This window comes from Sinocyclocheilus anshuiensis, unplaced genomic scaffold (genome assembly GCF_001515605.1).
Source record: "Sinocyclocheilus anshuiensis isolate Anshui unplaced genomic scaffold, SAMN03320099.WGS_v1.1 scaffold660, whole genome shotgun sequence".
Classification (NCBI taxonomy): Eukaryota; Metazoa; Chordata; class Actinopteri; order Cypriniformes; family Cyprinidae; genus Sinocyclocheilus; species Sinocyclocheilus anshuiensis.
In genome coordinates, this window is record NW_015557099.1 from 266,624 (window position 1) to 282,777 (window position 16,154).

Below are 16,154 nucleotides of genomic sequence, written 5' to 3' on the forward strand. Positions count from 1 at the left end.
GTGAGGGCTCGCGCTCTTCAGAGACAATCACAGAATATGACAGAGCTCGTGTTTTAAAGCCAAACACACTGGAATAATTAAATAATCACTGAAAATGCGAGTCTCTGTTCTCTCTGCAATCTCTGATGTAATCAGCCTGGTTTCCTTTATATTAGCGCTGTTTTGGACGAATTGTTTGAACGCATTCGATTTCATGGATCATTGGACTGAAAACTTTCCCCGAGTTTAGCAGCTTAAAATTATCTGATCGCAAGCAGAGAAGCAAAATTGGGTTAAAGGGTTAGAATAGAAATTGTGCTTCAGTAATTTTGCGTTAACTGCATTAAATTATTTTAACGCATTAAGGATTGTAAAATTAATCGCATGCGTTAACACGTTAACGATGACAGCCCTAGTTTATATATATATTAAATATATTCAAAGAAAGGAAAGGAAAGGACATGATGTGTGGCCAAGTATGGTGACCCATACTCGGAATTTGTGCTCTGCATTTCACCCATCCAAGTGCACACACACAGCAGTGAGAAGTGAACAAACACACACACACTGTGAACACACACCCGGAGCAGTGGGCAGCCATATTGCTGTGGCGCCCGGGGAGCAGTTGGGGGTTCAGTGCCTTGCTCAAGGGTCTCACCTCAGTCGTGGTATTGAAGGTGGAAGAGAGCCCTGGACATTCACTCCCCCCCACCTACAATCCCTGCCGGACCAGAGACTCGAACCCGCAACCTTGGGTTACAAGTCCGACTCTCTAACTCTATGTAATCTTAGATTGCAAAATAATAACTAAAAAAAGATTAAAAGATAACATCATAATTATTTAGTGAACCCTTAAATTAATCACAATTATATAATGAAAGCCATAAAAAAACAGACAATTAATTGTGATAATCGGCTTAATCGTCATAATCACCAAAGCCATAAAACAGACAATTAATCGCAATAACCGTGACTATTTTTTAGACAATTAATCGTCAGCCAAATTTCATAATCGTGACAGTCCTACTATGCACATGGTAGGAGGCCCACAGGTTTTGAATGGCCGTGCTACTAAAATTATCTATATAATTCACGTCAGGTGGACATTATTATTTGATAAAGACCGGAAAATAATGGTCATTTTCATTTGTTATTTTATCTACAGTACAGTTCATTAGATATAGAATTCTGAAGTTAAATAAAGTAGCGCTGTAAAGATTATATTTATTTGAATGAATTGAGAGAGAGAGTCATAGAGAGAGAGAGAGAGAGAGAGAGAGAATGTGCGAGTTGAGTAGCTTAGTGAAGCTTGTTGGTTTAATTACAAAAACAGTTATCACCTCATTGCTGAGAAATGTATTAGATTTTAGTAGCGAAGCTATTGTATTTATAAAATTCATGGGGCAGGGGTTGAAAACCAGCTCCTGAATGTTGCGCAATTTCTACACAAAGTTGCCGCCACAATAAAATGCAAATGCATATGCACATCGGCAATAAAATGCTATCTTTATGGGCGAATGCGTCACCCTCGCATTGTGTACGGTTTCAAATAAATAGCCTATTAAGTCAGTGCTGTGATTAACACCATAGCAAATACAAAAATCTGAATGGCTGTTTAAATCATATACTTTTCAGAAACAGAGTAGTGCAGCTGCTTTGTTTATGGGGTTTCCAGGGTAACGGCTGCATTTCTGCTGTTCCATCAGCGCCATCTGCTGTCAGAGTAAATGTGAATGTCATTTACTTCACTTGTTCCGCTATGTGCTTCTCATCCGTGTTGGGCTTGTTTAAACCAAAGTGTGCATGCCTCTTTGAAGCAGCATACAGCGGTGTTGTGCATATTCTTAAAATGCATTCCAAAAAAAATAAAAATCTGTAATAAATAATTATTCATGGTATTTAGAAGAGCCAATGATAACAATATTGTACGTTCTTTATTGTGATATATTGTATTACCGAATACCGGCACATGAATCTTTCCTACCCCCAGCTTTTGAACGATAATGTACAAATTAAGATTTACACAGAAATATGCTCTGCTCATCTTTCAGGATGAGACCCAATGAACATTAATACACAAAGAAAACAGAAAAAAAAATTAATACTTCATGTGATTGGACTAGCAGATTAAAGGTTAATTAGTTAAACACTTTTTTTAAACACTGCTTTTAACTTGATCAGGCAAAAGCCAGTCTAAAACAGCTAGAAAAAACATGACCGCACTCCCAAAAAAACAAAAGACAAATTCACTGAAAATCCCTTAGACACGCAGTCCTTAACCTCACCATACTGGACACAGAAGGATCTCATGGCTGCCTGCCAAAACATGTGAGGCCTGATTACTAAGTTCTTTCTCTCTGGCCTGTTGATTTGACATTGCACAGGTTATTACGAGCAATTCACACAACCCCGCAGAGTTTCGCCAACAGCAACATCGCTCAATAAATGCCAGCCAACCACAACAGCTAGTGCTCTGCCCTAGAATCTAGCGCATTTCTCCCTCAGGGCAGAGGCTGTTCCCTTTGGAATATTCCAGCAAATCCCACTTCCACATTTCTCAGGCGGATCAGACCACCTCGGCAAGAACGAGACCTCCGATCTGAGATGTTATCTTGGCTATTCTAAGGCGATTCAGTTGCACATCACAGAGAAACGGTTTTCCAAAATCAGCGCATAAAAACTCCGAAAAATGGGTCAACATCCTTTCCCCCTCATTTCTCATCATCACTGCGTAAAAATATTTGCGATTGAGTGGGAAATGTGGCTTAAAGTGGGAATTCATTTCACATTATTGAAGATGAGAGGTTAAAACTAGTAAAAATATATTCAGCAACATTTTAAAGCGAAGATAAGTGGTACCTTAATGTGACTGCAAGAGTGCAACTGCACCTGTAAACAATACAGAGTGAAATTAGAAGGAGAAAAAGACTCTCTGATTGGCTCTTTTTAACAACCTGCTGTCTAAGAGTGATTTAATGAGACACCTGCATGAGGAAACTCAGACTACTGAGAGTCAAAGCCTCACTGCATTCTTTAAATAAAGAAAAACAACTGGTATTTAACCCAGCGTTCTTTCAGTAACTTTGGAAAGGCACCAACAGACTCAGCGGTGTTATATTGTGTAAATGTGATTAGTCATGGGAATGCTGCACTATTAGCACCTCTAACAATGAGCCCCTTCTGCCTTGGTCCACTTGATTTAAAGTTGTTCAAGATGTGCAAACAAAATGAGTTTAATCTAAAAGTTGGCATTCAAAGGCACACTTTGAACCTCAATCATTGGGTATGGGAGCGTTGCAGTTGCCGTGGTAGATGTGCACCGGCCCATCGCAGCGATAATACAGCTGGAAGACATCACCATACCCGTGTTCCCTCCACCATGTGCAAAGCTGTCGGTTCCAGCCACAGGACAGTGGGTAAAACAGTTCCCTGTACTCCATCCCGATCATCGTGAAGAAATCCTGATCACCTAGGTGCCCCCGGAAGTGGTATTTCTCTGCAAGGCGAGCCACCCGCTCGGGCTCCAGAAGCTGGTTGTATAAGGTAGAGCAACGCATGGCGTCGAGGTTCAGAAGCATTACGCCGCTGTTGAAGCCGGGCAGACCGTCTGGTGGAGGGTCACCCACACGGGACTTCGGATTCTCTTTGCGGTACTGCCAGAAAGTGTGCCTATGACAAATAGAGAAGACAATGCAAAGAAGAATTTAAGCAAAGAATCATACCTTTACTATACCTAGATTTACAGATGTGAACAAACCCATAACTTGAGCCCGACCGATATATCGTTTGCTGATTTTATCGGCCGATATGAGCCTGTCGCAGACATATCAGTTACCTTGTTTATTTTCTTAAATCAAGTTTTATTTATATAAAAAGGGGGTCGTTGCATTTTATGTTATATATAAATAAATTCTACCATCTATAAATACTATATTTGGTTTAGGCTAGAGCACTTGTGCTCTATAAAAAATAAAATAAAAAAAATATATAACATTTTTTATTGTACATTTAAAATGTAATTAAAGAAACAAAATAAGAAAAATAAATAAAAAACGTTCACCTTTTAGGACAAAACAAATAATTTTTTATAATAAATAAAAAATATTAATTATAAAAACGTGTTTTAAAATACAAATTATAAAAATATGTATTTTTATAAAAAATAATAAAACAAAACAAAATAAAATAAAAAATGGCAATGGAGGAAAGACCCAAGCCACATATAGGGACTAGAATATCATACTTAGGAGAGTGCTCTCTTGACTTCTGACACCTAGCAACGCACTTACAACCACTCAGAACACCTATGCAACTGCATAGCATATGTTTGCAACAATTCTGGGCAAAAATATGATTCTACTCATGTTTTTGTTCTCAACCTGAAGCATTTTTGCAAATAAAGCAGTTTCTAGCTTAAGTATTAATAACTGGGGTGACAGTAGTGCTGTTTCAGGGAGTAGAGACTTCATTGAAGAACAGAGAAGTTAACAAAAATAAGTATGCAAAAAACAATAGAAGAACAATCGTTATGTTATAGTATGCATAAATCACAGAAAAAAGAAAAAAAAAGCATAAAGGCCCAAAAACAAATTATTTTTTCTCAGCTGTTCAACAACAGACAACCAAAACCCTCAGTTCTATGTGAACAAAGCTAAAATAGTACACTGAATAGACAGAATGTGTATTCATAAAAATACCTCTGAAACACATAGACAGTCAAGCTGGAAACTGAAATATTAAAGCTCGAGACTTCAACATGAGATTGACCCAAGGCTGTAAGCTTGAGGTGAACTCAATTTATGTGTCTTGTGGCAAATCCTGAAAATCTCTAGCATGTTTTTTGAGTGAACTGAGATTTAGTGGAGATACAGCATGTGGGCTGGTGAAGTCCAAGGCCACGCACTGCTCATAAAGAAAACCGTGGAGTGCTGAAACCAAGCTTATTCAAAGTAGCTTTGATCCATCAAGTCAATGCCCCCTGCAGGGAATTCCTCAGAGGCTCTCCTGAAGTTCATAGATGCTCTCTTGCTTTTAAAAAGCCCAAGCTGGGATGGAAACAGCAAAGAGATTTCTGAAGCTGCTCCTCCTGGACTGTTCATTTGACAGCAGGAGAACAGAACCAGACAGGATGACACAAACTTGAAGCTTTTATCTTTCTCCCAGAGACTCCAATTTAGTGCAACTCCAGTCCATGGGAGCATTTTAGAGAGAACTCGAGTCAACAGGAGCACAGGTAAACAAGAACATGACTACAACATTAACTCAGAGGACCCTGTCGGCGCTTTGATGGTGCTGCTCAAAGAGCTTTGTGAGATTCCTGTTCCTCTAAGAAGTCTTTCCATAAAGTTCAGGTATAAAATCATTAGTTTAATCTTTTGTAGAAAGGGTTGTCCTGCACAGTTTATTTTTTAAAAGACAGATAACATAAATTTACATGTGCAGTATTAAGGTGTAAAAGACAAGGGACACTGAGGGGCACTTCACCAAATAAAAATTTGCTCAACGTTTGCTCACCCTCATGTTGTTCCAAACCTGTATGACTTTCTTTCTTATGTGGAACACGCAATATGAAATTTGAGAAATCCAAAAGCTACAAAAAAGACTTAAGAGTAAGTCTGCAATTAACAATTATTCTGATAAGCGATTCATTTATTATTTAATTGATAAAAAGACATTAATAATTGTATATATATATTTTTTTAAGGTAATTCTATATCCTGGCCAATATTCTGCTCCAAACATTGCACAAATTAAAGATTAAAAAATAATAATAAAATAAATAATAAAATAAAATAAAAATGGCAATGGAGGAAAGACCCAAGCCACAAATTCATATTTCAGTAAATAAACACTTCTGTATTTGTCATTTTAAACCTGTATGACTTATGTGAAACACAATGACATTTGAACAGTCCAAAAGCTCAAAAAAGGGCAAAAAACAGCATAAGAGTAGGTCTGCAAAAATTATTCTGAAAATCATAATTTTTTTTATTTATATTAAAACGTGAAAGAGACATTAATAATTGCATTTTCATTTTTTATTTTTTTAGTTACAGTATTCTTCATCCCAGCCAACATTCTCCTCCAAATAACACTGAAATTGAAAGATAAAAATAGGATAATTAATTATAATATAATAGGATGAAAAGACATTTTATTTTCTGTATTTTATTTTAAAGTTATTTATATCCTATGTATTTCTCTCGGTGTGTGTGTATGTTAAATGGACTACTTTTTCTTTCTTTTCTTTTTTTGTCCTTTCTTTATTGGATAAGAGCAACATATTTAATGTTCCACAGAAGAAAGTCATACTGATCTGCAATGATATGAGAAAATTAAGACATCATTATTTTGAGGTGACCTATTCCTTAGATAAAGATGAATGCAACCTTAATCCAAGCCCTAAAACCTGCAAGAACAAGCAAATTACTAAAAGAGTGACACTTCTGTGCATCTCTTTCCCTTTAATTCCAGCACCTGCGGCTCTGAGGTGGCATGACATGGAATATTTAGGACACCCTCTGTGAGTCTTCTAATTAAATATTCATGAGGAGATGCAGCACTCTGAAAAATGCTGCATGTCAGATGCAAGGGCATGGCTGAGGCGCTCTGGGTCAGGATGAGTGGGCCGTCCCTAATGAACGAAGCTTCAGAAAAATCCCAATTATAGCTGCGTTATTAAGTCTTTAAGTGGAATTTGTGAAGTCAGAGAGGAAAACAGCGGGTGTCACCATGCAAACGTGCATCATCAGTGTGGGTTGAGACAGCAGAATGGCAGCTTCCTGTTGTCATGTCTTCAGCTCAGCATCGGTACTTTAACACAAACAACTTTTCCCTGCTGTTTAACAGCCTCCTCCATAAACTCCAGAAGAATGTCAGATGGCACTTCCACATTTCATGCCTAGTTTTAGTGTCTTCTTTTCAAGTGGCAAGACTTATTTGTCTGTTTGAGAGGATGTATGTGCTCTGCAGCACAAATCTAGAAGAATTCATCACCACTAACAACTGGATGGTGATTTGCTGTACCATAATGACTCAGGAAAGGAAATGCGTTTATAATGGCATTATGCCAGTGGTTCCCAACCCTGGTCCTGGAGGCACCCCAACACTGCACGTTTTGCATGTCTCCTTAATCAAACACACCTGATTCAGGTCATCAGCTCATTAGTAGAGACTCCAAGACCTGAAATTGGTGTGTCAGAGAAAGGAGACACGCAAAATGCGCAGTGTTGGTGGTGTGCCTCCAGGACCAGGGTTGGGAACCACTGCATTATGCAAACAAGTATACAATGGTATTTTTCCAATTAAAAAAAATTTGGAAAATATTATTTGGTAACAATTTATTTATAATGCATTATAAAAGTAGTTATGCCTTGTAATGCACCTTATCATGCATTGTACGGTCTCATGAATAATTGGAACCACAATTAATTATAACACTAATCAATTCATTGTTACACTATGCATTTTAAATTCAGTTATAATTATTTATGACAAGATGTAATGTATTACAATGCACATTATGAATAATTAAAATGCATTATACATAAAGGCTTTAAGTAAAGTGTTACCTATTATTTAATACAGATAATACAGCCATTTCCCCCCCCAAAAAATGCAATCTTCATCATTGTCAGTTCCACCACAGAATATAAGAGCAATTAAAATCTTTTATATTAATTATTATTTATTTACATTAATTATAATAATCATATTTATTTATTTATTTAGCATTCATAAAAAGTTTATGCATTTTAAATGCAGCCATTTTATTCCAACTGTTAAAAATATCATCTTCAGTCATTTCCACCACAGAATGCAGTTAAATAATATAATGTAATGTAATGTAATATAATATAATAGTAAACTTTTTATAAATATTTACACAAATATTATATTGTAGTATGGTGAAAATGACAGTGATCTATAATATAAAATAAGAAAATATTGTGCAGCAAGATACAAATCAAAGTTTAGTCAAGTCAAGTCTGCTTTATTGTCAATTCTTCCACATGTACAGCACATACACACAGAGAATTGAAACTGCGTTACTCTCAGACCCTTGGTGCATACAGATAACACTAACAGTAGAACATAAATACAGATATACAGTATAGATTTAATATCTAGAGCTAGAGTTTTGTTCAAATCCCTAACTGTAAAGTACGCACAGCAGTAACAGTGAAGCTACCCTTAGGAAACACCACTAACGAGGCAATAATTTCCACTGCATCTTAGCGGTTAATAGGTCCAGTGGGCTTTTACACATGAAATAAACATTTACTTTAAAGTGTTTCATTCTAGGTAGAGCCTAGTAAATGACAGCATTATGTGCTTATAAACAATCCATTTTTCAAGTCAGAAGCCAGAAATAAAAAATAGTAATTTAAAAATTAATATAGTGCGAGAGGTACTGCAGTGAAAAACATCATGTGGTTTGTGTGCAAAAGAGCCACTCACCTCACCAGACACAACAGCACACAGCAATCAGCTTCTCACTGCCTGAGTATTTCAAAGCTGTCTCCTTTATTAAAAACAAATTAAATGCTAATGGATTTGGTTTTTAGTACCAGTGTGATAACGAGAAGAAAAAAAAAAAAGGGACAGAAAATTACCACCCCATTAAGGCACCCATTGTGACAGAAAGGAGGCCGTTTTATTTACCAGAACAGTTTAAGATGTCCTGTCATTATCAAACACACATTTCTGACAACATTTTAAAATGTAATTTAATATACAAATTTATAAGACTAAGTTCACTTATAACACTCAAGGCTAAAAAAAAATGCAGTGTTGCTGATTTGACAAATTCACTTAAAGTGACGGACTGCTGCTTTGCAATTACCCCGTTATATTGCTAACTCAAAGTTTTAAAGGTGACAGACTTTTTCCCTGTTTAAGTGCTATAATAGGGTTCCCGGTGCATATACCAACCCAGTAAATGTGAAAAAAGAAAAGAAAGAAAAACAGTCATTCTTTTTTGTTAAGCCTTTCTCTGCAAGCTTGTGAAAAAACGAGCCACTCAGATAGGAGTTGTTATTATAATATTACCACCTCTTAAACGGCTCCACCATTTTCACAATCGACACCGGTGTACCATTTCTAACGCCATGGCGAAAGTTAGAGCAAAGCATGCTAACTGTTCTGTCTTTGGCTGCACTGACGAGCACAGAACACTATTTAGAGTCCCAGCCTCAGAGGAGACAAGAGAGCAGTGATTTATTGATTTATTTACTGTATATTACACTGCTGTCACAGCCACACAGATCTGAAATAAACATGCGATTTCTTTCCCAGCTGTTTATCTTCACAGACATAACCGACTCTTTTTGTAACCCATGTGTGTTTTTAGCATAAACTTGTGTGTACTTGACAGTTTAAGCACAATAAGACATGAAACAAAACTTAGTTTACTACTCATGTCATGTGACAGCTGCTTTCTGTGCGCATGCTTCGTATGTGTGCACTCAAGACAACCATATATCAAGACAACCAGTCTGCCACTGGTAAATGATCTGCTATTGGCCTCAAGCAAAGGAAGTCAAGCACCTATTTGAAATATGTCAAAAAGCAGCTCTCAAAAAATGAAAGAACAATCTGTGCTGAGCTCTTTGTGTTTTACATGAACAGAAAGGTCTCTGTGTGCCAAAAAACAGGTTCAGAAACGAAAACGATGCTGTCGTCTCCAAAGCCCTCACATAAGGCCTAATGAACACTGTAGATTAAAAGTCTGAAGAAAAATGGAAAAGGTAATTTTCTTCCAAGACATCTATCTGTTAAGTTTCTTTTAAACACAACACAATGTGTAATTCAAAAGTACAGGTAAAATGCCTGTGAAAAATTAATACAAAAAAACATTAACAGTACATTGTGCCCTATTTCTGAAGGCACAAATCGCCTCTGTAAAATCACTGTGTATTGAGAGGATCACTTTTTCCCTACAAAAGCTCTATTCCTAAAAAGCATTGTAATTTGGGGTCTAAAAGTTTTTAGAGAAAAAAAAAAAAGTCACAAACACGCAATACATATTTATACAGAGTGTATGTGTGTCTGTGTCTATATATATATATATATATATATACACACACACACATACAGTCATGGCCAAAAATATCGGCACCCTTGGTAAATATGATCAAAGAAGGCTGTGAAAATTTATCTGCATTATTAATCTTTTTGCTCTTTTATTTTAAAAAAATTCACAAAAATCTAACCTTTCATTGGATAATAACAATTTAAAATGGGGGGGAAATATCATTATGAAATAAATGTTTTTCTCTAATACACATAGGCCGCAATTAACGGCACCCTTTTATTCAATACTTTTTGAAACCTCCATTTGCCAGTTTAACAGCTCTAAATTTTCTCCTATAATGCCTGATGAGGTTAGAGAACACCTGACAAGAGATCAGAGACAATTCCTTCATCCAGAATCACTCCAGACCCTTTAGATTTCCAGCTCCATGTTGGTGCTTCTCTTCAGTTCACCACACTCATTTTCTATAGGGTTCAGGCCAGGGAGCTGGAATAGTCATAGCAGAAGCTTGGTTTTGTGCTCAGTAACCCATTTTTGTGTTGTTTTTGAGGTTTGTGTTTGGATTATTGTACAGTTGGAAGATCCAAACATGGCCCATTGGGGCCCATTTGATAGAATCAAAGATGCCATGTATCTAAACAAGTTTTTGGCCATGACTGTATATATATATATATATAATTGAATAAATTATTCATGTAATTATTTATATTTATGCATCTGTATAATAGATAATAGTGTGTGTGTGTGTGTGTGTGTGCGTGCTTCCTATTTATACAAAAATTAAACAAAAATCAAATGATTTATAAACATGTATAATAGACAGATAGACAGACAGATATAAAATACATAATGAAAATAAAAAAATATGCAAAATATGATTATATTACATAAATTATATTCAATATATTACATACTTAAAATTTTTTCATTCAGTAATGAAAACTATTTAAAACTATTTATTTAATTCAGTAATGAAAACTATTAATATAAAAAAAAAATAATAAAAAAAATCCAATATTTTCATATACTACAAATTTACTATGCTTAGAATGTTGCAGCATCAAGCTTTATGTGGCAGACTATCACATTTCCTTGACCATTAGGATGCAGCCTTATAAATTAGCTCAACAGCAAAAAATAAATAAATAAATAAAATATAAGCTACTGCCATGCTTACTGTATATGGACACTCCGAAACATATATGGAAATCAGACAAATTCCAACAACAGTACCAAAAAGTTGATGATGATGACGATAACCTCTGGGAACAGAAACCAAAGTTCAAAAGTTTACTGCCTGCTCACCACTGAAATGCAGTGTGCAACTTTTAATCTCGACAAAGCCCTTGGCTAAAGTTCAAAGCTGAATACTGTTATCTGATCTGCTATGATCTATGTCTATGATACAAATAAAAGAAGCTGATATTCTAGCAGCATCATCATGAGCATGATAATGATTATGCACTCAAATACAATGGTGAACTACGCAAACATAAAGACATAATCTGATTAGCTTGTACTCATATTTTTAATCTCTCAGTACCTCCAAATCAACAAAATATCAAACACAAAAGATGCTTTTACTATCAAATCAGTGTGGCAAGCAAAGATCAGAGTGGCTGGAATTCCCTATGTGAACAGAATCAGGAAGAGGGATCTTATGTAAAGGGTTTGTGAAATATTAAACATGGCGCTCTGAGAAGCCATCTGAATTTTAATGCGTCATCAAAGATGAGCATTTCATCGCTGTTGGCAACTGCTGAACGAGGCCACGGGAAGCCCTATCCATCAGCACTCGGCTCTAGATTTCAGGAACTAAGTGGCATGGAGGAAAAGAGTGACTGGAGGGGAAGAGAATGAGGGAGACACAGACAGGAAAGATACGAGCCTGATGGAGGAAAAACAGGGGAAATGAAAACTCGTGAAAACCTGCATGAGTTCTGGCATAAAATTCAGATTAAATTGAGGCAAGAAACAAACAATGAGAGATTTCTGATCTGTGTCGGATGGTGTTTCCATAATAACACTCATTGAACGCACATGGATCATAGCTAAACAGCAGTACCCAAAAAACCCATGTTCATAAATTTCTGTGATGCAGAAAATGTGGACAGAATCACAGTCATAAAGAAATGTACTGAATAACATGAAATTTGTCAAAATTTGGATGAATAAATCAAAAGTAGGGCTGTAGACTTAATCAAATCATGATATAGACTAGTTTCTGTGAACATTTAACTGCAAAACATATCTACCTATCTATAAATGTCTGTGAATAATAAACACAAAAATAGATTTTTTTGAGTCATGTTCCTACACTCCACCAAAACAAAACAAAATTTTGGTTTAACTTTGGTTAGGTTTAAGAAATTATGATAGAAAATATATTGCTACTGTAGAGTACAATGTACTTCACAAAAATATGTTTTAAAACATTATTTTTTAAAGCTATAATATATTTTAAAGATAATATCTTTTTAAAAAGATGTCAAAAGATTAAGTTGCTTTATGCATTTATCTGATTACCACCATTTTGATAATAAATTTGTATTAAATCATAAATCACAGAATCCAGAAAAATGAAAACAGATAATCTAGGATTACTGAAAAAAAAAACCATTATGTTAAAATTTCAACTGTTTTCAACTGACTACATATTTTTGGATCATTAAAAAATATGAATTAAACAATTTAAATGGAATCCAGGAACATTAAAAAAAAAGAAACCACAGAATGTGGGAAGAAATCAAATGCATTTCATAGGGCCCTATGTTCCCTGATGGTACGGCACCAGCTTCTCTGCAACATCTCAGCCTACATCCAAACACAATTCATCAAAAGTCCTGACATGTTTTTGTCAAGATAACTGGTTCAGAGAGCAAGAGTACCTTCCAAATGATGTTAAAGCTCAAAGCAGAGAAAGAACAGAGAGAGAGAAAGAGCACTAGGGGAAAAACAGCGGTAATTACGTGGTGCCAAATACAGTAAGTGAGCGCAGGATGGGCACAGATGCAGTAAGTGACGTAGATCCGGAGCCAGACTGTTTACGGACTGGACATGGGTCTTAATTTGCAGACCCTTAGGCTGGACAAAGCCCTCTGGTTACATGTGAGTACTGACAGAAATCTGTTTGTATAGACTGGAGTCCTGTCAGCACTACAACAAGGCCTGGCTGTTTCTGCAATCACTTCCTGACCGGAAAGAAAAAAGCCTGGCATAAGCTCACAACTCCTGAGGAGGAGGAGAAAAAAAACCCTGAAACATTTTAACTACTGGTATGGCTCCAGTGAATGTTCTTACGTCATCAAAACACTGATACTGGAAAAATAAAGCTTCTGATCTCTTCATATTTCATGTGGAAGTAGGTTTGACAGACTGCTGGAATCTGAATAAGACCACAACAGAAAAACAACAAAACACAAAGCCCAGTTCAGTGCATATTAGCATGCAAATTTAGCCTACATTTAAAATATATGGGTGATTCTTTACCTATGCACAGTTTCTTCAATTATGCAACTGTGCACAGACTTTAAACACTTATTTGGCTAAAAGGTTTTACTCTGGATGCCCTTCCTAGACTTTTAACATTCTCTCTAGTTTAATTTATCAACTAAAAATGTCCAGCAGCTGTATGGAAGCTATGGAAGCCTGTTTCCAACACTGAATAAAAAATAAAAAATGTAATTGAAAAATGAAAAGTTAATTTTATCTCACAATTCTGACTTTTTTTCTTGCAATTGTGTTTATATTCGGCTATTCTGACTTTATAACTCGCAATTGTGAGGTTACATTATGCAATTCTGAGAATCTTTTATTTTTTATGCAGGGGCTAAACCAGCTTCTTTGGTAAATCAGCATAATTACAGCATAAATGGTAATAATAATCAAAATGTCAAAATTGAAGATATTTATGGGATGAAAATGGTCAAAATTCTAAAGTAAAAAGTCAATTATTACATAAATCAAAAAATGAAAAACTAATTCATGTTCATTCACTAATTCATCAAAGGTGACAAAAGTATATTATAAACATGAATTAGTTTCACTTATGAAACTAATTTTGACCTATGAGATACTAATTCATATAAATTGAAATCAGAAAATTCAAATTTGACATTGTCATATTAGTCAAGTTTGAGACAAAAGGTCATATCACAAATATGAATTAGTATCTCATAGTTTTGACATTCATACTTATGAGACAAATCAAAATATTACACATGAATTGGTATCTCATTATTTTGACTTTTTGTCTCATAATTTGGACTGGTAAATATGAATGATGACAAATCAGAACTGGCATAAATTTGACCTTTTATGTCATAATTATGACTATTTATCTCATAATTTGGACTTTTATGTGAACTTCAGTGTTAAAACATAAGTCATATTATGTGTTATAATATGTGTTTCTCATAATCATATTATCTGCTAAATGTCTAAATGTAAACTTTTATATTACTAATAATTACTAATATTACGATGTTATAATTACCGATGTTTTATTTTTTTCTTACATGGTGGAAATGTGTTTCCATACAGTGCATCACAGGAAAATTCTATGATTTACAATAAAATTACATTGTTGTTTTCAATATTTTCTTCATATTTCATCTTAATCTTTTTGCTGACATTGTTGTCTTCTTAGCAAATATGCTAACTTAAAAATATATATATATTAGGCAAAAACTTTTGTAGTGAAAATGAATGTGGGACAGTCATAATTTGCGTAAAAATGTAAATAATCTTCACACACAAAAATACTGATTTTTTTTTTTTTGGTAATTCACTCTCTCTTTAGATTTTTATAGCTTAAATAGTAATAATTTAACATAATGATTATGACCATGAAACAAAAAATCCTTTTTTTAGACACTTCAGGGAAACCTTCATCAGACAAGCAGGAATTCCAGTTATCCTGTGAGCACACGGACAGTCGGACTGGACTGCCAAATCTGCACATGACGAGATGAATGACAAACCATGTCCAGCTGGAGCAGATTTGTTTTGTGCTTGAGCAAACATTGCAAAATTCTTCAGTCTGATGCTTCCATTCCTTGCAGGAAAAACAATGTTTAGTCATGGTGTTCGGGAAGAAGTAGGCTAAACATAGGCTATGAAGCTGAGAGAGGTTTAAGTGTGTTTGACGGAACATGTGTAAAGTAACACAGACTGACAGCACCTTAAATGGTAGTCTGAAGACAGGACACACTGCTGCTGTAATTAATGCAGACAGCTGTAAGAAAAAGTGAAGACGTCGAAGATCTTGATGAAGAATAACTTTTATTACAGAATAGTAGTGACACTATTACAGTACATGTAGTACCTTGGGTTCAACGGAGTCAGACTGAACCCCGAACATCCTAAGCTCAAACATTTTATACACTTAAGAGTTTACCCTCAATGTAAAGGAAGTTGCTCCTGTTGTTACAGCTGTGGTCTGTATGTTAATTAAGTTCTGACACCCCTTTGCCAAAAGAGCAAAAACATCAATCAACAGGCAACATAGTGTGTGTTTGTGTCTGTGTGTTTTTTTTGTTTTGTTTTCATTTTGTCACTTGCATTGTGTCCATTCTCTCAGTGTGGTGTGGACGTCCTTTGTCCACATGTGTGCATTCAGTAGACAATATTCTACATTCGAGTATGCATATGTTTGTCTCTTTCTGGTGTCATGTGCAGAGAGTCTGTCTTTGCATTTCTCATTTCTTGTTTTCCATCTCGGTGAGAAGACTGCTGTCCACAGTCTCTGAAAATGGTTTGATCTCTTTGTTTCTCTTTTCCATTGTCCATTCATTTCAATTTGGAAAAGTCCTTCTAGCTGTTTTCGCAGTTTGTGAAGTTCCATCAGGTCCATCCTACACCTCATGCACACTGGTTGTCGCTCCATCCAATTAGGCAAAATGATCATAGGGACTTCTCTCAAATTTGGCAGAATGACACACAAACATTTTTTTGGGGTTTGGGAGAGGAGCACTTGAGAACCATAACAGCAAAAGAGGTTTTCTAAATGTACTAAACATTATGACAGTACAAACCTAGCCAAAGGCCAAAAGAGCAAAAACATCAATCAACAGGCAACATAGTGTGTGTGTGTGTGTGTGTGTGTCTTTGTGTGTGTGTGTTTTTTTTGTGTTTTCAT

The 16,154-nt window shown here is 35.6% G+C and overlaps 1 protein-coding gene across 1 annotated transcript in view; it reads right to left on the bottom strand.

Annotated features, from left to right (window-relative positions):
- Positions 1 to 1,910: 1,910 nt before the first annotated feature.
- The window catches only part of LOC107677510 (xyloside xylosyltransferase 1-like), a 53,738-nt gene continuing 39,494 nt past the window's right edge, over positions 1,911 to 16,154 (bottom strand). Inside the window, exon 5 of the mRNA XM_016472439.1 lies at positions 1,911 to 3,648. Coding sequence (XP_016327925.1) covers positions 3,252 to 3,648 — 397 coding nt within the window. The 3' untranslated portion in view covers positions 1,911 to 3,251. The remainder of the gene's footprint in view (positions 3,649 to 16,154) is intronic.